The 26,771-nt window shown below is 45.6% G+C and overlaps 1 protein-coding gene and 1 long non-coding RNA gene across 2 annotated transcripts in view; both read left to right on the top strand.

The window, feature by feature from the left end:
* The window catches only part of LOC123784912 (uncharacterized), a 127,960-nt gene extending 103,745 nt beyond the window's left edge, over nt 1-24,215 (top strand). Inside the window, exons 7-8 of the mRNA XM_087860461.1 lie at nt 1,828-1,881; nt 22,789-24,215. Of these exons, the coding sequence (XP_087716587.1) occupies nt 1,828-1,881; nt 22,789-23,067 (333 nt within the window). The 3' untranslated portion in view covers nt 23,068-24,215. The remainder of the gene's footprint in view (nt 1-1,827; nt 1,882-22,788) is intronic.
* Nucleotides 2,843-18,469, top strand: LOC148106775 (uncharacterized). The gene is made up of 2 exons (XR_015723545.1): nt 2,843-4,270; nt 18,169-18,469. It is a non-coding gene; the product is annotated as an uncharacterized LOC148106775 (long non-coding RNA).
* Nucleotides 24,216-26,771: the final 2,556 nt, after the last annotated feature.

Raw genomic sequence — 26,771 nt, 5'->3', positions numbered from 1 at the left:
TCCAGTAAAGAACTATGACCATGTTCTACAGGCCCCAGAACAACTAGGTCATTTAGGTTGTGTGGTTTATGTGTGAGGGCTAAGGGGTGTCTATGTGGTGTCAATGTAAATGTGATTGTATTGAGTATGTGTGTGTTTCCTCAGGAGGTATTTCCCATTTACACAGAACAATGCAATGTCAACTTTGCAAAATAATCTCCTCACCACTGAACACTTCACATACAATCCCGAATTCCTCCATCACCACAACTGTGCCTGGAAGTTTGTTGAATGTTCCCTTCCTCAGATGGAGATAGAGCAGAAAAGACTGTCCCAGGTCTTGACCTCCTAAGGAGGAAAGTCAAAGTGTGGACCTAGGCCTGTATCCCCGTTGCTGATGCTCTGTGCTACTGATCTGCACTTATCACTCAGCTACGGGATCGTTAGTCACAGAGCAGGGGGGTTTCAGCATCCGTGTACACTCCCAAAGTACTGAAGTGTACACATGTCCCAAACACTGACCACGTTATAAGGTGGCCTCAATGGTCACATAACCCAGAACAACTATAGATGGATTTAACAGCCAGCTCTGGCATAGTCATTAGAGTGAAACTCACATAGAAAGTCCACATGCTCCTGGTCAGTCCACTGATTCTGAGAGCTAAGAGGCCCCATGTAGGACAGTGCAGGCCAACAGCTGTCATAGCTGAGGTCATTGCTTGTACATGGCCCAGAGCAGTTAAGAATCAGGACGATAATTTAATGTAATTTATGACATCACCATACCATGAGAAATGCTCAAATCCTGTAAGTCCATACCCAAGGTACAGTGGCAAATAGGAATTTAAAGTAAAACTTGGCTTTTAGCTTGGTGCCCATCACCCTTGTTGCAAATCTCCTAAACAGCTGGGTTAGGGAGTGTCAGTGTTCACTCCATGCCTCCTTTACTTTCCCCATTGTGCAATCTTGGCACCCTTGTCACAGATCATTTATCTATGTACGTGTGAGTTTATTTGGGGGCTCTCTGCTCTGTTCCACTGGTCTATCGGCCTGTTTTTATACTAGTACCATTCTGTTTGATTACCGTAGCTTTGTAATATGCTTTAAAGTCAGGAAGTGTGGGGACTCCATCTTTGTTCTTCATTCTCAAGATTGTTTTGGTTATTAGGGGTCCTTTGTGGTTCCATAAATATTTTAGGGTTTGTTTGTTTGTTTCTATGCAGTGACATTGGGATTTCTGTAAGTCGCTTCCTCTAGGACCTGGTGGTTGACCTTACTGTTTAGTGTCCCAGAGTCTTAAGTTGTGCCTGTCATGTGTGCATGAGCCCAGAAATGCCTATACATGAATGATCAGATCAGGCCAGCAAACTACAACCAAGAAACAACCAGCGGAGGGCAAGTGACCTCTTTTTCATCTTTGGATTCTAGAACTGTGCTCTCCAGGGTGCTAGCCTCTAGCCACATGTGTCTGCTTATAATTAATTTTACACCAACATTCAGCGAATTAAAATAACACCACATTGCTCAGTCACACTAGCCACATTTCAAACGTGCGCATACTAATTTGAATCTCAGGTGGTAAGTTTGGAGGTAAGAGCTGCAATGTGCCTGTAGAACTGAGAGTGTGAAAGCTGATTCATTCAGCATCTCTGTCTCATTCGAAGGTTTGTAACTGTGATCAATTCTTGTTGAAGGGCTCTGACTCCACCAAGTATAGAGAACTTCTGAGAACCCACAGGAAATATCAGGTTGATGCGGTATGACCCACACAACCTCAACTAGAGGAGGAGGAAAGGGTGAGCCCCTCTAATTGATGTGTTTCTATATATCATATTTGTGTTTCTATAGATTTTCTTGTGGAGAGCATTCAAGATTCCAGTAGTGAGGAGGATGACTCTCCAGGTAGGGAACAACACTCAGGTAGGAAGCAATGCAAGAGGGTTCCGGGTACAGTTGGGTTGCACCTGCTGCTCTGGAGACTGAGGAAGGTGGATAGGAAAGCAGAAGGGGTAGGGAAATATATGTACAAGTCTAATTTGTTCATTTCATATTTTAATGACATATTAGTAAGAGGAATGGAGTCCATAGGCATCAGGTGTGCTGTGTTTGCAATCATTTTTGCTTTCCTATTTAAAAATTCTTTCCCATGGGGGCGCCTGGGTGGCACAGCGGTTAAGCGTCTGCCTTCGGCTCAGGGCGTGATCCCGGCGTTATGGGATCGAGCCCCACATCAGGCTGCTCTGCTATGAGCCTGCTTCTTCCTCTCCCACTCCCCCTGCTTGTGTTCCCTCTCTCGCTGGCTGTCTCTATCTCTGTCGAATAAATAAATAAAATCTTTAAAAAAAAAAAAATTCTTTCCCCTGAAACCTGTACTTCCTTCTCTTTCCCACTGCCAGATGTCAAAGCTTAGGTTCTGTTTCATTAGCACCTCTTGGGATTTTGGTATCTTTCTTGTTATTAACCTTGATGGATGTAATCTGGTGCGACCCAACAGACACTTGAATCTGGATACAAAGTTCTAGCATGAGCCAGGAGGTAGATGAGAGGTCAACTCTCTCCCTTTTAACGTACAGGACTAGTAACATTATGTTCCTGTCCTGTTTGCTCCTCCTTAAAGGCCACTTCCATAGCTAGGTGAGTTGAAGAACCTTTCCTCTGCAATTATGCATATGCTCCAATGTCCTTTAGCTCATCCCAGCCTCCATACCTCACCCAAGTCTGAACTGTGAATGTGCTTCCATCTGAAAGAGGCCCATGTGCAGCTGCCCTGGAGACCCTCCATGGCCGGCAGGGATTCTAGAGAACTGTATGAGGAGCTGCTGGGCCCATTTCACACACCAGCTTTTACAGCCCTATTGACCTGGTCACCTGGCATTGGCCACAGGACACGACCTCTCTCTGGGCAGCAGGGCAGGGAGTCGGTGCTCCTCTCAGAACCCACTGCCTCAGCCACACATTGGCCCTGCCCCCCACACCTTGGTCATGCCTACCCCAGGCCTGCCCAAAGCCCACCCTCCCAGTCCTTCCAAGGTTCAGGGCAAACTCTGGCAGGTAGTGTGTGTTTATGTGATCGCATCAGCTGTAGAGCCCCTGTTGCCCCATGTATAGACTAAGGGAATTTAGACAAGTTAGCTTACTTCTGATTTCATGTTCATGCTCTCTAGGGGGCTAGGAAACCTATGGGATTTTTTGAGAACGATCTTCAAGTAACTGCAATTACCCCAGGCACAGGACAGGTAGTATGTGGAACTCATTGCCATTCTGTCCCATAGGGCCCAACAAAACCCCAGTCCCATTACAGGTGCCCCCTGGGTTTGGATGGATTGGTTAATTGATCAATTGATTGATGAGGGAGGGTGGCAGTATACCCATGATCATTCCTCCGGTGTCCCCATATTTTAAAATAACATGGCTGGTAGAGGCTGACACGGAGAAGGACGATGAACACTAAATAGTGGAGAGAAGTGGAAGGGGAGTACTGAGTCATGAGTACTGAGGAAGGCAACATCACACACAGAAATGCATGCAGACAGTGACTGCCTTCTTGTAAGGACAAGATGACACAGGAGTTCATTCATGGTCACAGTTATAAAATTTGAAGGCTGGAAAAAATATGTTGCAGATCACAGAGACCCATTCCCTCATTGCAGAGGGGAAGACAGAGTCATCCCCAGGTCGGCCTTTATCCTGCCAGGAGCAGTGGGTCCAAGTTCTCACCCCAACCCTGACTGTCCCCGTCCTTTCCCAAGGCTTCCTCCTCCCCACTCCTACAATTATCCATGCACAGGATTACATGCAGGGAGCAAAACTGTGCATGCAATTTATTTCCTCTTTCCTCTCTTTTCACTTTGTTTTTGCTATCTATAAGCTCCTCTTTGTAGCTCTTCCCCCATTCCCTCTTTATAATTCTCATCCTGTAGTATGTGGTCTCATACAGGCACTTAAGGTCCTTGGATCAATGTCTATAAAACCTCCTGCAGCCTACCTCATTCACATTCTTAGTGTTGCTCTGGCCCCTTACGCTGGGTCTGTACCACGGACTCCTGCTGCGCAGCCCTGAATGGCCCCAGCCAGGAGCTGGGCTGGGAGTCGGAAGGGTCCCTGCTGGAGGGGCCCCGGGAATTCTGGATCTGCTCTCAGCATCCTCCACTTAATGGTTACCTGCCCTGGGTGGCTCTGGTTATGCCTGATTCTTGTCTTCCTTTCAGCTGTGAACAAATTTTTTTGTAATGGACTCAAAAGAAGGAAAAGACAAAGCAAATTGGGGCAAAGAAGAACAGGAAGAGGAAATGTGAGTGCAGGGCACTTGGGATGAAAATGGTAAAGCAAACGAGTGCACATGTTCTCCGTTGCTTCCCTAACTTCCTTGTTGGCACCGCAGGAAAACCAACCAAACACTGGGGTGACCGCTGATGCATGCGGCCACAAAAGCGGAGACAGGGTGGTGGTAATAGTACATACAGGCAACATAACTACCTTCCAAGGACGCTGCCACACTCTTTCTGAGCTAATTATGTGTAATCGTCGTGCCTAGACTATACATGGAGTAGATGATTTTATTCATGTAACCTAATAAGTTAGATATTATTCTTAAGTCCTTCTATAGGAGGCTGCCAGGGTCCTGGAGATGCTCTGTGTGTCACATTGGTGTTGGCAACAGATGCATTTATATTACAGGAAACCATAAAGCTAGACATTTAAGATTCGGGGACTTTACAATATGTAAAGTAAACATCAATTAAAAAACAAACGTAAAACTATTTTTTTCTACAAAACAAACTCAGGCACAGAGTTTCCTCTGATTTCTACAAAGTGTTTTAGAAGTGATGCCACTCTCCGACATCCTCTTCCAGAGAACATATGCAGAGGGAACACACCTACACTGCTTTCATCAGATCAGGAGAATTTGGATGCCACCTAGCAATAGACATCACAGTAAAGGGAAATCACAGGTTAACTCTTCTGAATGTAGATGTCAAGATCCAAAACCAAACATCAGCGGTCTATAAATCCACAGAGTTTTTATAAAGGAATGAAACTGGGATTTCATGGAGTGATTTCCATTGGTTGATGTGAACAGGATTACTGGGTGTTTGGGTGCTGCCTGGGACAGTGGTGAGAAGGGACAATGCCATTGGGTTGGTGGAATGAACATTTGGTGGCAGAGGGAAGAAACTCTCTCCCTGCAACTGCAAGGTCTAGAGAAGGGTGAGGAGTCTACAGAGACTTCAGAGTTTGGGGAGCGGGAAGTGCACACTCAGAGTGTAGGCTCTGCCTGCTCAGGCTATTGCTCAGATCAGTGGTCAGAAGAGAGTGGAGGACATGTCAGCTTCATCTATTAAACCAGCAAAGCACCAGTCCATCAGGTCACTTTCCTCATTAGCTAGTGGTTCATCCAGGGTTGGTTCTTGAAGGCCAAGCTGATTCATTAGAGAGGAGTTATATGTGCAAGTTGGCTTGGAAAATCCTGGGCTCTGGGCCACATAGGAGTCAAGCAGAGCACTGGTCACACCGTCGGTCTGCCTTGAGGCAGCTGATGTGTGATGATGTGGGAGGAGGAGGGATTTTCCCCCTGACCTGTTAAAGGGACTTCCTTTCAGGAAAATATCATAGCTTTTGGGTCAGAGATTGAAATGTTTGGGTGGAGGCATGTGCCCTTCTCTTGGCTCCAGCACCTTCTATGTCCTGGCAGCAACTTTGGGGCAGGAAAATTTGGGGAATGGAGGGAGGGTAGCCCTTGGTTCAGAAGTCCAGCACATGATCTGGAGGACTCAGGGAAGGCGGTGGGGGTTGTTCAGGGATCTCTGTCCCCAAGGAAACAACTACTTTCCTATCTCAGATCTGTCATCAGCCTTGTGACTCCAGGCGTCATTTAAAATCTCTACAATTTAGAGCCATGAATCACAAAACAGGGGTCACAGCACCTACCCTGCATAACCCATGAGGATGATGGGGGATGACAGGAAATGATGACAGATACTCTCCATGAGCTGTAAAGCATCATGCCCATGTGAGGGCTGAAATGTCACCTTGCACCCTCCCCTGCCCTGTATCCGTTCGAGTTTCCTCTCCGGAGGCAGCCACTCCTGTATTCCTTGCTTATTCTTGCAGACAGTTAATGCTGGAACACTTACACAGCACTTACGCAGCACCGGTCATTTTCTCCAGGTGATGTCTGGACTGTCTTATATTAAGCTTCGTAAGGGAATACTAGTAAATAGGCCTCATGCCGCAGAACAGGGAACCAGGGACAAAGGGGTTAAGTAACTTTCCCAGGTACATGTGTCTTCTAGCGTGAGTTGATACCAGCCACCAGACACCAGCTCTCATGCTCTCTCTCTCTCTCCGTCCCTGTGCTGTGCTGCCTTTCTACATTGTCTCATCCTCATGAAATCACAGCCCCATCACAGATCATAATACCCCTCTTTGCTCATAGAACAGAAGTGCAGCATAGGAATGAATGAATGTGCTCCCAGGGTCTTCTCTCAGCTGCATATCAACAGTTCTATTTTCAGTATGTTTTCTAGGATTGTGGCTCAGGTTATAAAAAGAAAAATCATAAGGGATTCAAACACGGGATTCACAATATAACTATTTGTGTTTAAGAAGATCTGCTGGCTGTCCACTGTTCTGCTGGCTGTGCCCACAGTGGTTCAGCCACATTGAAATGGGCATCTGACCAAACAACATGGTAGGGCCACAAATATCACCCCCACTAACTACTCCATTGAAGGTGGCATGGGAGTAAAATCAGTAATTAGATTCAAGAAGAAGGACTGTAGTTTGTACAAAAGACACTGGATGTTGGAAAGGAAGGAGTGAGCAGGGAAGGTGCATACTCAAGGGCCAGTGTGGCTACTTCCTGCTCTCAGCCATGCCTTCCGTAGTGGCTGCTCTGAGGGTGGGTCAGATAGTCAGGGAGACACTGGAGGTGTGTAGATTTCATCCACTAAGCCACAAAAGTCCAGCCTGGCAGACCCCTCTCCTAGTTAATGAACTGCTCATCATCCAAGTTTGGTCAGTTGAAGACGAAGCTAGTTCTTTGGGCAACTGTCACGTGGGCAGTTGGTTTAGAATGTCCTGGGTTCTGAGCCAGTTGGGAGGCAAGCAGACTACTGGTCATTCAGGGTGATCACCTGACCACCAGGGAGTCTCACTGAAAGGCAGCAGATAGAATCAAGTGCTGGGGGCAAGTGAGGGGAGATGGAGACATGCTCAGATCCCCCCACTCCATCAGGGGTTGTTCTTCATTTGGAGGAAAGACAATGTATTTTGAGTCAGGGATTGAAACACAGAGCCAGGAGTTGGGTCAGGATTTGAGCCATCCTCTTGGTGCAGGCACCTCCTTGACATACCAGGTGTCTGCCTGCAGAAACCTTGGGGCAAGAGGATATGAGCAAGGGAGTGAGGAAAGGGCTCAATTCAGGTGTCCAGGACCTGATCTCGTATTCAGGTGATCAGGGATCTCTATGTCCAGGGAACCGTCTGTATCCCCTGACTCAGAACCATCATTCAGTTGCAGTTGAGCTGCAACTCTGAGAAAGTCACTTAATCTCTAAATTTCAGTACCTGCACCATGAAATATGGATCTCAGCCCCTACTCCTCCCACCCTGTGAGCATCACAAGAAATGACTTTTCACTATTGGAAGTTGAATATTGAAGCCTCCAATTGTTATTGTTGAGGGGTCTGTTTCTCTTCATTTTTGTCAGTTTGTTTTATATATTTTGGAGTTCTCTTGTAAAACGTTCATAATCTCGAAGGATGGGCCCTTTTGTCATTATAAAATGTCCTTTTTTTTTCTAGAAGAAAAATGTCATAAAAGTTTGTCTTATATTATCAAAGCCAGTCTCGTTCTCTTTTGGTTACTACTTGCTTAGCATTTATTTTCCTTTTATTTTCAACCTCTCTGTCTTAGACTTAAAGCGTGACTCCCTCATAGGCAGCAAATAGAGATTATAGGGTTTTTTTAAATCCATTCTGCCAATATCTGCCTCTGAATTGGAGTATATAATCCATGAATATTTAATTACTAATCAGCTAGCATTGGTATCTGTTTTTTGTTTTGGTTTGGTTTTTTGGCTGTATATGTCATCTCTTTTCTAATAGTCCTCCATTACCGGTTTTTTATGTTATGTTCTAGCGTACCGAATACATTTCCATGGTGCTTCTTTTGCTATATATTCTGGGTTATGTTCTTAGTAGCTTCCCTCAGATTATAATTAACACCTTAAATTATAACATTCTAATTGGATTAATACCAGATTAATTTCCATGGCATATAGAAACTACCTTCATGTAGATTCAATGCACACCCTCCCCTTATTGCCATGGTCATACAAATTATATCTTTATACACTGTGTGCTCGTCAGCATGTTTATAATATTGACTTCAGGTGGTGCCTTTTAAATCAGGAGAAAATAATACATTGTTTACAATTATACACATCTTACATACTTTTATATTTTTTATTTAAATTCATTAGCCAACATATACATACTTATATATTTACACTTTCTTGTATATTAACCTATGCAACTCTTTATTTCTTCATGTAGATTTAAGTTACTCTGTTGTCTTTTCATTTCAGCTTGAAGGGCCCTTAGTATTTCTTTGTAGGCCTTGTGAAAGCAGTGGGTTCTCTCAAATGTTATCTGGGAATGTCTCAATGTCTCCTTTATTACTGAAAGACATCTGCTAGATACAGAGCTCTTGGTTGACAGTTTCTGTCTTTTGGCACTTTTCATGTCATCCCACTGCCTTCTGGCCTCTGGTTTCTGATGAAAATTAGCCATAAAATTGAGGAGCCTTTGTAAATGATTAGTTGCTTTCATGATTTTCTCTTTGTCTTTGGCCTTGAACAATTTTATTATGAGGTGGGTTTATCCTGCTTGGACTTTTTTGAACTTCTTGAATATTTTTATTAATGTTTCTCATGAAATTTGGTGAGATTTTGGCTATTGTTACTTCACATATCTTCACTGTCCCTCTCTTTTATTTATTTTATCTTTTACTTATTTTATATTTCATTCCCTGTCTTTTCTTTTTCTGGGGACTTTTCTTTGTGCATATGTTGGCATGCTTATTGTATTATACAGGTCCGCGAGGCTCTGCTATTTTTTTCTCCCATCCATATTTTTTAACTCACTGTTCATCAGACTGGATCTCTATTAATCTATCTTCAAATTTTTGTCTTTTTCCTGCTCAAATCTGTTGTTCAGCTTTGTTGTGGCTTTGTGTCTCCCCAAATTATACATTAAAGTTGTACCCCACAGTACCTGTGAAAGTATCCTTATTTGGAAATAAGGTCTTTGCAGATATAATCAAGATAAGGTTACACTGGATTAGAGTGTGCCCTGATTGAATGGCTGCTGTCCTTATAAGAGCAGGGAGGTTTGGACACACAGACACAGAGGGGAGAAAGCCACCATGTGATGACAGAGGCAGGGTTTAGAGTGATGCAGATGCAATCCAAGGAAAGCCATGAATTTCCAGAAACTACCAAAAGATAGCAAGGGGCAAGGAAAGATAGTTCTCTAGCTCTTTCAATAGGAAACAGAGCCTAAGTTATAGCTTGACTTCAGATTTCCAGCCTTCAGACGTGTGAAAGAGTAAATTTCTATTGTTTTAGCCCATGTAGAGTGTAGTAATTTCTTACAGCGGTCCTAGGAAGTGAATACAAGCCCCTTTAGTGACATTTTCAGTTGTTACTATACTTTTCAACTCCAGAATATCTGTTTCTCTTTTATAATTCACATCTTTTTTATTGTTATTCTCTACTTGGAGAGATATAAGTCTCATACTATGTTTTAGTTCTTTAAATATCATTTCCCTTAATTCTTTACATATACTTAAAAGAGCTGATACAAAGTATCTGTCTCGTAAGTCCAGTGTCTGGACTTTGCTTAGGGACAGTGTGTATTCATTGCTTTTTTCTCCTTGTATATCAGCTTATGTGTGGGGGACAGCCCAAGAGCACCTCCAACATCCGTCCCTCTAGAAAGACTAACTGAACTCAGTATATAGCCATCCTGATAGTTGTGATTTATTACAGTGAAAGCACACTAAGCAAAATAAGCAAAGGGAAAGGTGCATGGGAGGTTCAGAGAAAACCAGCCACAAGCTTTCAAGAGAACTGCTCCAGTGGCATCACAAAGGTACACTTCATTCCTCCAGCAATAAAGTGTGAAACATCTTCCAGGAAAGCTCATTAGAGACTTTGTACTCAGAGGTTTTTAGTGGGAACTGGTCATTTAGGCACCCTCTGCCTCGCACATACCTGAATTTCAGAGTTCTATCAGCAAAGATATGTGCTGCATAAACCACAGGGTTTGCACCAACAGTCTAGGCACAGCAAGCCCCACTTACCAGAGAATGGTGGGGACCCTCTTGATTCCAAGTTCCCAGACTTCAGACAGGGTCAGTCTGACAAGCAGGCCTGTCATAGGAAAGCACACTTGGCCCTGGTATGCCAACTTTTTTCTGCACAGTCAGACTTCTGGTTTCCCTGCAGGTATCTTGTTACTGGGGAGGGGGACTGTAAATTGGTTATTTAAAATAATATCATATGACAACTCTAGAAATCGGATTCTCACTCTTCCCTAGGATTTGTTGGCTTTGCTATTTTTTGTCATTGCTTTCTCATTAGTGACTTTAATGAACTAATTCTCCAAAGTCTGTATTCTTTGTCACGTGTGACCACTGTAGTCCCTGCTCAGCTCTATGGCGGTCAGCTATTGGCCGGAGAGAGATCTCACGAACAGCCTAGAACTAAGTCATTCAGTCTTTGTCGAAGGGCTTCGTGAGCATGTTGAATCGTATCTTCAAAATTCAGCTGGTAGCTGAAAACCTTCATTGTTGCTTGTGCAGAACATCCAGGTCAGGCAGGGGGAGAGCTAAGGGCCTTCTAGGGTCTCTCCTGGGTATGCTTACAGTGTTCTAGATTCGTAAGAATAAGTCAGAACTTTTCAGATCCCCTCATGGAAATCTCATTTTTTGGTGGTCCTTGTAAGCTTTCTATTACTCTATTGTTTGCTCCAACTAATATCTATCACTTTAACCAACCAACCACAAGTTAAGCAACTGCCTATAATTTCTTTTTTGACAATTATGCTGGGAAAAGGCTTTTTGTTCTGGGCAAGCTCCAAGTGAGATTAAACACAAACAGTCAAACAAGTAGGGTCTTGCAGACATCCCTCAGACCCATTAGTGGTAATTCTCTAGAAATGAGGTTTTGAGGGAGCTCCGGACCCATTCTGTTCTCTCCAGTGGCTGCCGCATTGCTGTCTTTCACTGTGAACATGGGCTTTAGTTTTCTGAACTACTCTGCAGCCACAGGGCAGGGGATGGGACTAGGCCATGTTAAAACAGCACAAAACTCATGGTTCTGACTGAGACTCACCTGTTTTTTTTCCTCCCTCTTCCACCAGTATCAACATTCCCTCTACTGCTGCAAGTTTGAGTTTATTTCCAGAGTTCTTAAGATGTTGGTGGCAATTTTTGCCAGTTTCCTCATTGATTTTTTTTTGAGGAGAGAATTTTTGGAGGTCTTTAAGCTGCCATTTGCACTAAAGTCACTCACCACATCATACTCATACTCAAGCCACAGTCCATGACTGATTATCCTCAGGTGTTTGCAGGAATCACAGTTCAACGTAAACTGTGTCTCAGAGAGACTCCTCATGCAGTTGTGTGCACACTGTTAGGTCACAGACATGAAACTCAACTTCAAAATAGAGTGTCACTTTAAAAGGAATTAAATTTAAAAAAAATAAAAGAATTTTCTTAAAATCGTATACTGAATAATATGACGTGGCACCTCTGGATAATAGTGACCAACCAGATCCTCAGGTTGAATTTAGGTCATTAAACAGGGCTTTGTTGTTATATTCTTCCTCCAACTTAAAAAAAACTAAAGCTTATCATATGCACAATTTTGTAATGGTAGAGTTTGGATATTTAATATATGTATGATTTCTTGAACTTGTAAATTTACTTAATTCATCTTCACAGTCATAGAGAAAGTTATTTGGGAATAAAATCAATTATCTTTGGTCATGTATATTTTACTTATCTTGATAAGGCTTGTACTATATAGAAAGAAAACATGAAGATATACAGAGATTCCAAGATATGGTGTAAAACTGCCTATCATTCTAAATCCACACTGTATCTTTAAAATATATGTACAGGCACCGGGGGGGCTCAGTCGTTAAGCGTCTGCCTTCAGCTCAGGTCATTATCCCAGGGGCCTGGGATCGAGCCCCGCATCGGGCTCCCTGCTTGGCGGGAGGCCTGCTTCTTCCTCTCCCACTCCTCCTGCTTGTGTTCCCTCTCTCGCTGTCTCTCTCTCTGTCAAATAAATAAAATCTTTAAAAAAAAATTAAAAAAATACATGTAAAATTGCTCCAAATTGCCCAAGGCCTCGCTAGAGCAGTCAAGAGGAAGTAGCTGATTTTCATCATCCTGTTTGCCTGGAGACCACTCCAGACACGTACATCACACTGACGTGTGTGCAGCAGACGGGTTGGGAAGGACTCGGCTTCTCGCTGGGCCTCATGTCACAGTGGAAGTCTGAGCCTCACGACAGCATTACTGTGGCTTTGAGTTGACCGCACTGAGCTGTGTCTAGGCAGCATGCGGTTTGCTTGGTTGGTTACGAGTTGTCTGTTGACTGCGAAACAGCTCCAGTCACATTGACCTCCCATCGCCTCGTCCTCAAACTTTCCTCATCGCCTCCTGATTCCATCCATACGATGTTCTTTCTGCAGGCATCACCTCCTCCTCCACTGCCCACTCCAGCCACTACCCAGGCTGCACCCCAAGTTACCCTGAATGCATTCCTCAGATAGGGGTTCAGTCAGCCCCTCTTCCAGAGAACCTCCCAAAATCTCCCTGACTAGAGCTGTGCCCAGGTCATCTTTTTCAGGGATCTCCTATTAGTTGAACTTTTTATTGTGTGGTTATTTTATGTATATCTTCCCAAGAATAATTAGGATCCATGGAGGGAGAGAATGTGAAGTTCTTACCAGTAATCCTGCACTTACCTCCTTGCACCTGGTGAACGGGACAGAGATTCTCCAGAGACAGTGCAGTGAGGACAACATGTTGCAGTGGGGAGGGTGCAGGATCTGAATCTGCATGGTCTGCACCATGCCTCGCTCTGCCATTCACACCACATGACACACAGCAGGATCAAAAAACATTTCTAGGAGACGTCTCCTCATGTCGAAAACAGGACTAACAGTCATTCCTCAAGGGGGCATTTGTGAGGAGAGAGAGAAGTTGTATTCATGTAAGATCTTGGGATGTATCTGTCATGCTACACTTCACTAAATGTTGGTTGGTGGCCTACTGACAGCCTAGTCTCACATTACTGGGTCATGTCCTCTGAGCAAATCATGATCACTCAGAGAGGCATGCGCCTCTCTGCAGCTCTGAGATCCTTGTCTTGTCACAGCTGTCTCTCTCCATTGTCACAGTCAACCCCAGTCATCCTATGTTATGGGCATTATTTTCTCAGTTCTTTCTTTTGTGTCTGACATTTTGTCTTTTTCCCTGCCACTTTTTCTTAAAACATGGGTGGCTACAGCTGGATGTCTCTCCTGGAGTCTAGAGGATGTAGGATACATAGTAGCACTGTGGTGTCACTGCCCTCCCGGCCAGGTTGACCACGGTCTCTCAGGGTTTTTCCAAAGACCCACCCTCAGGGGTCTTCCACATGTCCTAAGCAGTCAATGCATTTGTTCATTTAGTCCAAACTTGTAAAATAAGTTTGGTCACCTCTGCATGCAGCCTACCTGCAAAGGAGTTAAGTGACTTGTCCAAATTGAGGCAAAAAAGCATGGTTAATCCTATAGTCACGGAAGACATGGGATGAGTCATCAAGACAATTTCCTAGAGAAAAGAACTCACACATGAATCCTTAGAGGTCACTTCTTACATCGATCTATTCAATGAACACATCATTCTAAATATACTCAGTTTTCCGTTGAATAGGACTTTTCACAACTAACTGAAGCAGCATGCATCACCAGAATACCAGAGGAAGCTAAGTGCGGGGGCTTCAGAGGGTCACAGTTTTGAGGACAGCATTCATCCTGTGCCAAAGTCCAATGACGCACTGCGAGCCCAGTGCGAGACACAGCACCTCTCTGTCCAGGAGCCCCCGACACTGAGATTCCCGAGACGGTGTAGACTGTGCCCAGGGCCCTGAAATGGAAAGAGACACAGGGATGGTGAGTCTGAGGTCATATGATGTCTATAAGAAGGAAGTGGCAGGGCCTCCCCTGATCCACTGTCAACAAATCACCTGAGCAGAGAGTGAGAGGAGTGGGGAGGAAAGAGGACGAGGCTGTGATGGAAAGACCCTTCGAGTTCTGCTTCCCGCGGGGCCCAAAGTTGATTTTACCTACTGGCCCCACTCAAAGGGAGGACAGGGAAGTCATGCAGATCCTTCCCCTCCCCTTGATGGCCTCCCACAGCTGATGTACCCCAGGGGTTTGTGGCAAGGCAGGCCCACAACTCCTCCTGCTGTGTTAGGGCCAGATGTACATACAGAAGGGGACCTTGGAGAGAGAGTTGCATGCCCATCCACCTGTCCACTATCCCCTCCTCCCAGAGTGGGGTCTCTTCACTGCCCAGGAGCCTCCTCTTAAGACTGCAGCCTCTTCCACAGCCTTGAACTCAGTGAAGTGACCTCCACAGCTTCTTCCTCCATTGTAGATCACTGTAGAGGGGGATCCAGAGGGAACCCAACCTCAGAGAGAACTTGTTCCAGATTCAGAACAGCAGAAGGGGCCCCTGGGTAGCGCAGTCGTTAAGCGTCTGCCTTCGGCTCAGGGCGTGATCCCGGCGTTCCGGGATCGAGTCCCACATTGGGCTCCTCTGCTGGGAGCCTGCTTCTTCCTCTCCCACTCCCCCTGCTTTTGTTCCCTCTCTCACTGTCTATCTCTCTGTCAAATAAATAAATAAAATCTTAAAAAAAAAAAAAAAAAAAAAGAACAGCAGAAGGACCAAAGACCATGACAGATCAGCCAAGACCAACCCAGTTTCCACTGTGGCAGTCAGGGGGATCCCCTTCACCTCATCCTGTGTTGCTCTCTCTCCATCATTCCTGATTGGGGGACAAAATAGGGAAGGCCTCAAGGAGAGGGAGAGAGCGCTAAGCACATCTTGTGGGTGCTCCACTCTGAGGAATGGGAGGGACCACCCAGCCCTCTTTGGCACACGCCAGTTAACCTCTGCCTGATACTGGACCCAAGGGTTGATTGGGTCTGTTGTTTGGGTGTACACATATGGTATCAGGAAATTGGAGGGAAGCAGAACTTTCAAGGGAAGAAGAGGGACTCTGCATTTTTTTCCCAGAGCAAAGCTGGTTCCAGTCACTAACATAATAATCCACACCAATACTTCCAGTGCAGGACTGAGTGATCTGACCAAAAGCTCCAGAAATTGTGGACAGCTGGGTCAGCAAACCATACCCAGGATCTTAGAAATGGGGGTGCATCAACCACACAGTCTCAGAGAACCAGAGGAGAAAGGACGGCCCCCATTACACTACTCCAGAACTCAGCAGCAGCCACTTGGCCACAAAATGACAGCAATAACTCTGGACAGTGAGAAGGTACAGACAGCCAACAGGTTTTTATCTCACTTCCCTGTGGGCCTTGAGGACAATGTAGGCATCAAGCTGCTGTCCCACACTAAGCAGTAATAATCAGCCTCTTTTCCAGGCTGAAGCCCAGAGATCAAGAAGCCTGGCTGCCTGACCTGGAGCCCAGGAAGCTCTTCTGAGAGGCAATTGCAAATCTGGGGGTCAGGAGTTTGGCAACAAAGCCCAGGTGTTGCTGAAGCTGAGCTGCTCCCCTAGTGCACGTGTTGGTGGCCATCTCTCCTTGGCCCTTGGACACTGAGGGTGGCTGAGTCAACCCCACCTGGACCACAGACCCTGGCATGGGGGAGGGACAAGTAGAACAGTGAGTTGGGTGAATGAGGGAGTGGACCAGAGCTGAATGAGGGGCCCCCCACAAATCTTCCACCCAGAAAAGTTCAGCTCTCATCTGTGCAGAAAGTGAGGAGCACAATGAGAGGGGCACAGGTCGTGTATAGATGCTCAAGAGCTCTGCTCCCTGAGATTCCAGAAAGGGGCAACCCTAAGTCCCTCTTATTCTCTCCCTAGGCACCATGGGGAGATGGGCTCCTGCATTCATATATGTCCCTGCTCCTTGACACTCAGCCCTGGGTACCAGCTCTAGCAGAATGATGCCCCCCACAAATGTCCATGTTCTAATCCTTGGAATCTGCCCGCATGTTGCCTTACATGGGGAAGGGGAATTAAAGTTGCAGATGGAATTAGGTTGCCAATCAGCTCACATTAAAATCAGGAGATGATCCTGGATTATCCAAGTGGTCACAAGGTCATTAAAAGTGGAAGTGCAGCAGAAGAGTCCACTAGGATGTGGGGCAGTCAGTCAGCTATTGCTGGCATTAGAGGTGGAAGGGGCAACTAAGCAGGGAGTGTAGACAACCTCTAGAAGCTAGAAAAAGCCAGGAACCAGATTCTCTCCCAGCGCCTCCAAAAAGGAACACCCTACAGACGTATTTATTTTAGTCCAGTGAGGCCCATATGAGACTCTAACCTGCAGAAGTGTAAGACACTATATTTATGAGGTTTGAAGGCAATACATTTGTGGTAATTGGTTACAGCAATGGGAAACTGATACAGTAATTCCCAAGTCAATGGACTGAAGAAGAAGAATCTTGATCATTTCAGCAGATACAGAAAAAGCACTTAGGACAACTCAACATACATTCAAGATTTTAAAAACTCTCAGCAAAATAAGAATTAAGAAAGACTTTGTCAACTTGATGAAGGACACTTACAGTTTATAGTTAACATAATAGTGATGGAAGATAAAATTATTTCCTCTGAATTCAACACGACACAGGAGTTGGTGACTATCATAACAAATACTAGGGTCATCTACTGATTTCATTTCCTTTGGATGTATCCCTAGATATGTGATTACTGGATCATATGGTGGTTCTATTTGCAATTATCTGAGGAAACTCAGTACTGTTTTCCATAATGGCTGTACCATTTTACATTCTCACTAACAGTATATGAATGTTCAAATTTCCATTTTCTTACCAACATATATATAAACCATCCTAACAGGTGACATGATATTGTCCTTTGATTTGGATTTCTCTGATGATTAATGATGCTGAGCTGCTTTTCATATGTCTGTCAGCCATTTGTATTTCTTCATTGGAAAAACGTCTATTGAAATATTTAGCCCATTTTTATGTTGGGTGAAACACTTTCTTAAAAGATTCATTTATTTTGAGAGAGCGAGAGAAAGCACAAGAGGAGGGAGGGTCAGAGGGAGAAGCAGACTCTGCTGAGCAGGGAGCCTGATGTGGGACTTGATTCCAAGACTCCGGGATCATCACCTGAGCAGAAAGCAGATGCTTAACCAACTGAGTTATTCAGGCGCCCCTGGATTAAACACTTTTATTTTAATGATTAGTAGCAGTTTCTTATATATTTTGGATATTAGCCTCTTTTTTATTTTTTAAAGATTTTATTTTTTAGAGAGAGAGTGAGCAAGTAGTAGGTGGGGCAGAGGACAAGGTAGAGAATCTCAAGCAGAATCCAAAATGAGTATGGAGCCCAAAGCAGGGCTTGAACTCATAACCCTGAGATCATGCCCTAAGCTGAAATCAAGAGTTGGATGCTTAATCAGCTGAGCCACCCAGGGCCCCTAGTCTCTTTTCTGATACAAGGTTTGCAATTGGATTCTCCCATTCTATAGACTGCCTTTTCATTCTGTTGATTGTTAAAGAGACTATCCTTTCCTCATTGTGTACTCTTGGCACCCTCATCAAAGATCATTTATCCATGTATGTGTGAATTTATTTGGGGGCTCTCTCTTCTGTTCCATTGCTCTATCTACCTGCTTTTTTTTAAAAAAAATTAATGTATAGTATATGTTTCAGAGGTGAAGTTTAGTGATTCATCAGTTGCATATAATACCCAGTGCTCATTACATCACGTGCCCTCCTTAATGCCCATCACCCAGTTACCCCATCCGCCCATCCAACTCCCCTTCCGCAACCCTCAGGTTGTTTCCCAGAGTCAAGAGTCTCATAAGGTTTGTCTTTCTCTGATTTCTTACCCTTCAGTTTGCAAAGAGCAATGGACAGATGATCTAAGCAGAAGATCAACAATCAACAAGATCTCACTCTTTGCATCAAAAAACAAGGGCTTTGGATGACACACTGGACCAGATGGACTTTAGAGATATATTCAGAGCACTTCATCCTAAAGGAGCAGAATGCACATTCTTCTCAAGTGCACATGGAACATTCTCCAGAATAGATCACATACTGGGTCACAAATCAGGTCTCAACAGGTACCAAAAGACTGGGATGGTTCCCTACATATTTTCAGACCACAATAATGTAAAACTTTTTTTTTTTTTAAGATTTTATTTATTTATTCGACAGAGACAGAGACAGCCAGCGAGAGAGGGAACACAAGCAGGGGGAGTGGGAGAGGAAGAAGCAGGCTCATAGCGGAGGAGCCTGATGTGGGGCTCGATCCCATAACGCCAGGATCACGCCCTGAGCCAAAGGCAGATGCTTAACCGCTGTGCCACCCAGGCGCCCCAGCTTAAAGAACATCTTACTGAAGAATGAAGGCGCCAAGCAGAAAATTAAAGAATTAAAAAAAAAAATGGAAGCAAATGAAAATGAAAACACGACAGTTCAGAACCTTTGGAATGCAGCAAAGGTAGTCCTAAGAGGGAAGTATATAGCAATACCAATCTTTCTCAAGAAACAAGAAAATTCTCAAATACACATCCTAACCTTACTCCTAAAGGAGTTGGGGAAAAAACCCAGCAAATAAAGCCTAAAGCCAGCAGGAGAAGAGAAATAACAAAGATTAGAACAGAAATCAATGATATAGAAATCAAAAGAACAGTAGAACAGATCAACAAAACTAGGAGCTCATGCTTTGAAAGAATAAGATTGATAAATCTAGCCAGACTTATCCAAAAGAAAAGAGAAAGGACTCAAAATCACAAACGAAAGAGGAGAGATCACAACCAACACTGAAGAAATACAAACAATTATAAGAACATATTATGAGCAATTATGTGCCAACAAACTTGGCAATCTGGAAGAAATGGATGCATTCCCAGAAACATATAAACTACCAAAACTGAAACAGGAAGAAATAGAAAACCTGAACAGACCCATAATCAGCAAAGAAATTGAAGCAGTAATTAAGAATCTCCCAACAAACAAGAGTCCAGGACCAGATGGCCTACCAGCGGAAACCAAACATATAAAGAAGCATTAATAACTTATTCTCCTGAAGCTGTTTCAAAAAATAGAAATGGAAGGAAAACTTCCAAACTCTTTCTATGAGGCCAGCACTACATTGATCCCCAAACCAAAGACCCCACCAAAAAGGAGAATTACAGACCAATATTCCTGATGAACATCGATGCAAAAATTCTCACCAAGATACTAGCTAATAGGATCCAACAGTACATTAAAAGGATAATTCACCGTGACCATTTAGGATTTGTTCCTGGGCTGCAAGGATGGTTCAACATCTGCAAATCAATCAATGTGATACACCACATTAATAAAAGAAAGGTCAAGAACCATACGATCCTCTCAATTGATGCAGAAAAAGCATTTAAGAAAATACAAAATCTTTTCTTGATAAAAACTCTCTGCTGTGTAGGGATAGAGGGAACATGCCTCAGCATCATAAAAGCCACATATGAAAAACCCATGGCAAATATCATCCTCAATGGTGAAAATCTGAGAGCTTTTCCCGTAAGGTCAGGAACATGACAAGGCTGTCCACTCTCACTGCTGTTGTTCCACATAGTACTGGAAGTCCTCGCCTCAGCAATCAGACAACAGAAAGAAAAGACATCCAAACTGGCAAAGAAGAAGTCAAACAAGGTACTCTATGGAGAAAGTCCCAAAGACTCCACCCAAAAATTGCTAGGACTCATACAGGAATTCAGCAAAGTGGCAGGATATGAAATCAGTGCACAGAAGTCAGTTGCATTTTGATACACTAAGAATGAGGCAGATGAAAGAGAAGGCATCGATCCCATTTACAGTTGCCCAAAAAACCCATTAAATTACCTAGGAATAAACAGAACCAAAGAGGTAAATGGTCTGTACTCTGAAAATTATAGAACCTTATGAAAGAAATCGAGGAAGACACAAAGAAATGGAAAAACATTCCATGCTCATGGATTGGAAGAACAAATATTGTTAAAATGTCTATGTTACCCAAAGCAATCTACACATTCAACACAATCCCTATCAAAATACCATCAGCATTTTCCATAGACCCAGAGCAAACAATCCTAAAACTTGTATGGAACCAGAAAAGACCCCAAATAGCAAAAGTAATATTGCAAAAGAAATCCAAAGCTGGAGGCATCATGATTCCAGACTTCAAGCTATATTACAAAGCTGTAATCATCAAGACAGTATGGTACCGGCACAAAAACAGACACATAGATCAATGGAACAGAACAGAGAATCCAGAAGTGGACCCTCGACTCTATGGTCAATTTATCGTCCACAAAGCAGGACTGAATACCCAATGGAAAAAAGACGCTCTCTTCAACAAATGGTGTTGGGAAAATTGGACAGCTACATGCAAAAGAATGAAACTTGACCACTCTCTCACACCATACACAAAGATAAACTCCAAATGGATGAAAGACCTAAGTGTGAGACAGGAATCCATCAGAATCCTAGAGGAGAGCATAGGCAGCAACCTCTAGGACAGCAACCTTTTTCATGACACATCTCCAAAGGCAAGGGAAACAAAAGAAAAAATGAACTTGTGGGACTTCATCAAGATAAAAAGCTTCTGCACAGCCAAGGAAACAGTCAAAAAAACTAAGAGGCAGCCCACGGAATGGGAGAAGATATTTGCAAATGTCTTAATCAGATAAAGGGCTAATATCCAAAATCTATAAAGAACTTCTCAAATTCAACACCCAAAGAATAAATAATCCAAGCAAGAAATGGGCAGAAGACACGAATAGACATTCTCCAAAGAAAACATACAAATGGACAACAGACACATGAAAAATGTTAAATATCACTTGGGAAATACAAATCAAAATCATAATGAGATACCACCTCATTAACAAGTCAGGAAATGACAGATGTTGGCAAGGATGAGGAGAAAGGGGAACCCTCTTGCCCTGTTGGCGGGAATGGAAACTGGTATCTAATTCTGGAGAAGAATTTGGAGGTTCCTCAAAAAGTTAAAAACAGAACTTCCCTATGACCCAGCAATTGCACTACTAGGTATTTATCCCAAAGATACAAATATAGTGACCCGAAGGGGCACCTGCATCCCAATGTTTATAGCAGCAATGTCCACACCAGCCAAACTATGGAAAGAGCCCAGATGTCCATTGACAGATGAATGGATAAAGAAGATGTGGTATATATGGAATGGAATGTATATACGTGGTATGTATAATGGAATACTACTCAGCCATCAAAACAATGAAATCTTGCCATTTGCAATGATGTAGATGGAACTGGAGGGATTACGCTAAGCAAAATAAATTAATCAGAGAAAGACAATTATCATATGATCTCATGCATACGTGGAATTAAAGAAACAAAATAGAGGATCATGGGGAAGAGAGGAAAAATACAACAAGATGAGAGAGAGGGAGACAGGCCATAAGAGGCTCTTAATCATAGGAAACAAACTGAGGGTTGCTGGAGGGGAGGTGGTGGGGGATGGGGTAACCGGGTGCTGGGCATTAAGGAGGGCACGTGATGTAATGAGCACTGTGTATTATATGAGACTGATGAATCACTGGCCTCTACCTCTGAAACAAATAATACATTATATGTTAATTAATTGGATTTAAATAAAAAAATAAAGAGCACCCTTGCATAAAAATAAACCAACCAACAGACAGACAGACAGACAGAAAGTAGGCCAGTGATTACCTGGTGACGGGATGGTTGGGGGAGGGAAGGATTGTAAGGGCATCAGGGAATTTTTTGAGAATGATGACTATGTTCATTATCATGGGTATATACATGTCTCAAAACTCATCAAATTGGGTTTGTTTAAAAAAGTCTTCCCCTATGGACTCTGGGAAACAAACTGAGGGTTTCAGAGGGGAGGGGGTGGGGGATTGGGCTAGGCCGGTGCTGGGTATTAAGGAGGGCACGTATTGCATGGAGCACTGGGTGTTATAGGCAAACAATGAATCATGGAACACTACATCAAAAACTAATGATGTACTGTATGGGGAATAACAAAACATAATAAAAAAATTTAAAAAAAAAATCCCATTATCCTGGCAAGAGAGAACCCATCCCTGATCCATCAGATGCCAGCCAGGGAACAGTAGCTATTGTGCATCTGACCCAGAGCCTGGGGCCTGGAGGGAACTGCTGCTTCAGAAGAACCACATAAGGAGATGCACGAAGGCTGGAAATCCTGGCTCCTAGGTCAGCATAGATGTTCATGGAACCAGGCTCAGGTGTGCCCTTTAAGGTACCCCTCCCATCTTTTCCCAACACACAAAACAAGCAGGAAAGGGTATCCAGAGATCATTGACAAGAATCCCAGAAAGATGCCAAACTTGGTAAACGGCCAACGAGGAGACTGAGGCTGGAAAGTCCTGCCTGCCCTGAGTCCATCTGCAAATTATCTTCCTCTGGCTTTGTCCCCTTCACACGCAGGATTTGATCTCCTTCCGTGTTTTTCCCCACTAGGTGCTGATGCAGTTCCAGAGACTGAACTACAATACGACAAGTTCCAAAACCAAACACAAAACTAAAAAAGCATCTCAATGGAAGAAGCAGGACACAGTCTTCCTGGCCTTAGAGCGGAGAAAGGCAACCCCAGTCCTGGGGCAGGAAGGTGTTCTGGGGCGTACAAGTCTTAAAGACTCCCACTTTCAGTGGTTGTTGCTACTCCTGGGAAAGTCCCTGCAACCTCTAAATCTCAGGAGTTCTGAGGGGCTGTCTCTGCTGTTTGCCCAAATTCATTGACTGAAATGGACCCGTGCTCTGAGTAAGGGGGATTTTGGGGTGCCCTCCAGTGGCTAGGGAGAAGGGCTGGCACTTCTCCTTCCTCCCACATACAGTAGCTGATGACTCTGGGAGATTTCCTAGGTCAGGAACGAATATGAGAGTCTGTGCAAGTTTTCCATTACTGCAGGAAGTAAAAGACCCAAACCACACACATGGGTTCTAAAACAAAACAAGGGCTTTAATCTCCTAACATGCAAATCTATCACGGTACTATTTAAAACAACTAAATGGTGCCCCCTACATAAGGAAATAGATGGGGGGAAGGGGTGTGGAGGAAATGGGCGCAAGGATGCAGCTGCTGAGGAATCCCTGCAGGGCCACTGGACACTTGCTCAGCCCTGAGGTTGACTGCGGCCAGTTCTTCTCCTTCTTGAGTGCTGCTGACCAGCTAGGACCGGGGCTCCAGCTGGCAGGACAGGGTGTAGCTAAGGACAGAGGGACACCTGTGAGTTGCCCAGGAGCTTCCATTCAAGAGTCCCTGCCAGTGTTTGCCCACAGCTGGAGTCAGGCGCCCCGGCAACAAGGCCTGAGGCTGCCCAGGGAAGGAGGATCCCAGGAGTGGTCAGCAGAAAGAGTCCACCCCGAACCTCACCGACCCAGCTCCTGATGGGCCTCACCTCTCAGCCTCGCTGAGCGGCTCCATAGCCTGGAACCAGGCCCAAAAAGGATCCTCGGGCTCTAGAGTGTAATTCTCGGCAGCCACCTGGAGCAGCATGATGTCCGTTATGACTTGGTATTCCTGAGCAGAGAGAGAAGCACAGGATGCATAGGGAGCCTGGGGTGGGGGGGGGGGAGCTGCAGGGCCTGGTGACGGTTGAGGAGCGGGACCGGGGACCCATCCCAGGTCCTGGCAAACATGGCCACCCTCCTGCCTGCAGATTCATCTGGTCTCCACCTATTCTCAGAGATGAATATCAGTAGCCTCTCCTGCGGAAGTTTTCCTGGATGCCATGCATCTGTCCCCATCTTCTAACGGGATGGGACTTGCACTGCTTTCTTCTCAAGGGATCCCAGGAAATGTGAGGTGGAGGGGATGGAGCCAAGCAATGTTCTTCCCAGGGACATCTCTGAGGCCCACTCCCTACCCTTCCCTGTGGGAAGCGCCACATATGCTCACCTTATTTCTTTTCTGGTGGTTGATCTCATTCCCCTGGAATGCAGACAAAGTCCATCAGAATGAGGCCCCTGGTTCTTAGGAGCACTTGATTCCCATCCCTTCTCATGCTGCACCATGGCCAGGACCCGTGAGGGGCCGTGCATACACAGATAGCGGGCCTGGGATCTAGGCCAGGCTCTGGGGTCCAGAGAAAGGAGGACATGGGGCAGATGGACTGGCTACAGGTCGGGACCCTGCAGCACCACCCTCTCGGAAGACAGTGGGGGAGGCCGAAGCCTCAGGCAGGAAGGGGCTGCTGCGGCTACTGAGGTGCTTGCTGACGTGGAGGGTCCTGACTTCATTCTCCCCCCACGGGCAAACTCACCGGGGGAGGCTGAGGTCCACTCAGACAGACCTCACGCAGCTTTGCCTTCAGGAAGCTCTGCTGCTTCACCAGTCTTCGGCACCGGGAGCCGTGGCCTAACTGCAGCCTCACCTCGCTCATCCCTGAGATGGGCAACAGCCCCCAGGCTCACAGGGTAGCCGTGAGGCTGTCATGAGGGGAGGTTTGCCGAGTCCTGAGAGCTCAGGGCTCAGTACAGGGGCGCTCTGCTCCCAAACCTCTGGATTCTGGTCCCTCCCCCACAATCCTCAGGCTCACCCACCTCCAGATAGTCCTCCATGGCGGTATCTAACATCACCAGCTCGGTGAGGAAAGTGCCAAGGAAAGGCACGACACCCTGTGTCATGAGGGGGAGGGTTGGGATGAGTCCCTGCTCTCTGGTGCCCACAGGGACCCTCCCCTGAAAATGCTGCAGCCTCCTAGCCCACCCCAGGGGCTCACGTGGAGCAGCCTAGGACCCTTAGCAGCCTCCCCCCACGGGTTCCCTTTCCCCTCCCCCCCCAGAATATCAGACTCCTCCTCATCACCTTCAGGGCCTGCTTTTCAAAAATGCCAGGGAATGGAGCAGTAGGTCGGTCCCTATCCACCCGCAAAACCCATTCTTTTTTATGGACCTTCTGGACCCTCCTCCTGGTTCTTTTGAAATAAGAATTGTAGAAGCTGTGGACCCAGGAGCCACAGCTGGAGTGGGAAGGCCCCCCCCCTTCCAGATCTTTCCTTTTTGGGAGGCTTCCAGCCCTCAGGGAGGAGCCCTCCTCCTCCTCTGACTTTGGAGGCCCTGGGCCTCAGGCACACTCACCTTCTTCTGCATCCTCTTCTGGGCTCCCCGGAGGGCCATCACCAGGGTGGCAAATCTATTGGATGGTCGCTCCTGCAGGGCCAAGGACAAGTTCCTTGAGACCATCATACCCTCAGGCCACTTGCCCCCACCATCTTGGACGTCAGAACCTAGACATCTGACCTAACTCATACTGATCCTGAGGCCCCATTATCCAGAAGCAGGCCGTGAGTGATTCCAGAACAATTTCATTCCAACATTCACTCCATGTGTGACCTTGAGCTTACAGCCTGGCCTCCCCAAGCCTGTTTTCTCATCGGGAAACGTGACAACTCCACCTATCTCCCATGGTCTCCTGAGGACTCAGGGTCCTATTACTCTCATCATTGTTGTGGCCCTCAACCCAGCCCAACCCCATCACTGAGCACAGGTCTGTCCTCTGGGCTCTCCAGGTTTGTAGAGGCCCCCACCTGGACCAGCTGTCGACACAGAGCGAGAGGGTGTGTAGGCTAGGGAGTCTGCTTGGACACCACCTGCTTGCCCCCTCGCCGCCAACGGCATCCTCACCTAGGCTGTCGCCACATTCATGACAAAGGCTTCCCCTCCCCAAGGAATGCTTCAGACCATTCCCGACTTCATCCACTCAGGACCCTGTTCCATCCCACCCCTCCTCTCTTTCCAGACCTGCACTTTCCAGGCTACCTTGATGAGCAGATTCCTGCCCTGTGTGGTGTCCTTGCTGCACAGCTTTTGAAAGATCCTCAATGGCTTCCTGAAGAGAGGCGAGGGAGGCAGGATCAATGGACGAATAATGTGGCAGGGTTGAGTGCGAGTGCCTTTTCTTTGAGAACCCCAGAGTGTCAACCTGCCTGGTTGAGGGTTTCTTCTGGGATCCTCTGAGCACTAAGGTCTTTGTAGGACATGGGAGGGAGCTCTCATGTGGCTCGTCCTGGGCCTCCCTTCCCATATTCATTGAGAAACGCTGTTTGGGTCAATTTGGGGTTCAAATGGGCAGAGAGCTTAGTGGCTGTCAAGGAAACACGTGAAGAGATTTAAAGCAGCTCAGCCCCGTGTGGGACATTTGGCAAAACTGATTTCTAAAGTGGGAGGCATGGTGGCCTCCTCACCAGGAAGGCTGAGAGATGCACCCACCAGCCCAGGTCCTGTGGTCGGGGTTTGCCGCCTCCCAGAAGGTCCAAGCTGCCTGAGAGGGAAGAGGACAAGCCTCTGGGAGCTCCCTCGTCCATCCTGGTCCCTCCATGGAGAGAGGCCTACTCACCTGGAAACCTTCCCCCACGTGTTCTCGAGGCGGTGAATGGAGACACTCTGCAGAGCCGAGAGGATGGCATGTAAGGACGAGTAGTTCCTCAGGGTTTGACAGGCCT

The sequence above is a fragment of the Ursus americanus genome, unplaced genomic scaffold, assembly GCF_024610735.1.
Source record: "Ursus americanus isolate L20-20 unplaced genomic scaffold, mUrsAme1.1.p SCAF_65, whole genome shotgun sequence".
Lineage (NCBI taxonomy): Eukaryota > Metazoa > Chordata > Mammalia > Carnivora > Ursidae > Ursus > Ursus americanus.
The sequence above is the reverse complement of the archived record's forward strand: the minus strand, read 5'-3'. Positions and strand labels throughout refer to the sequence as shown.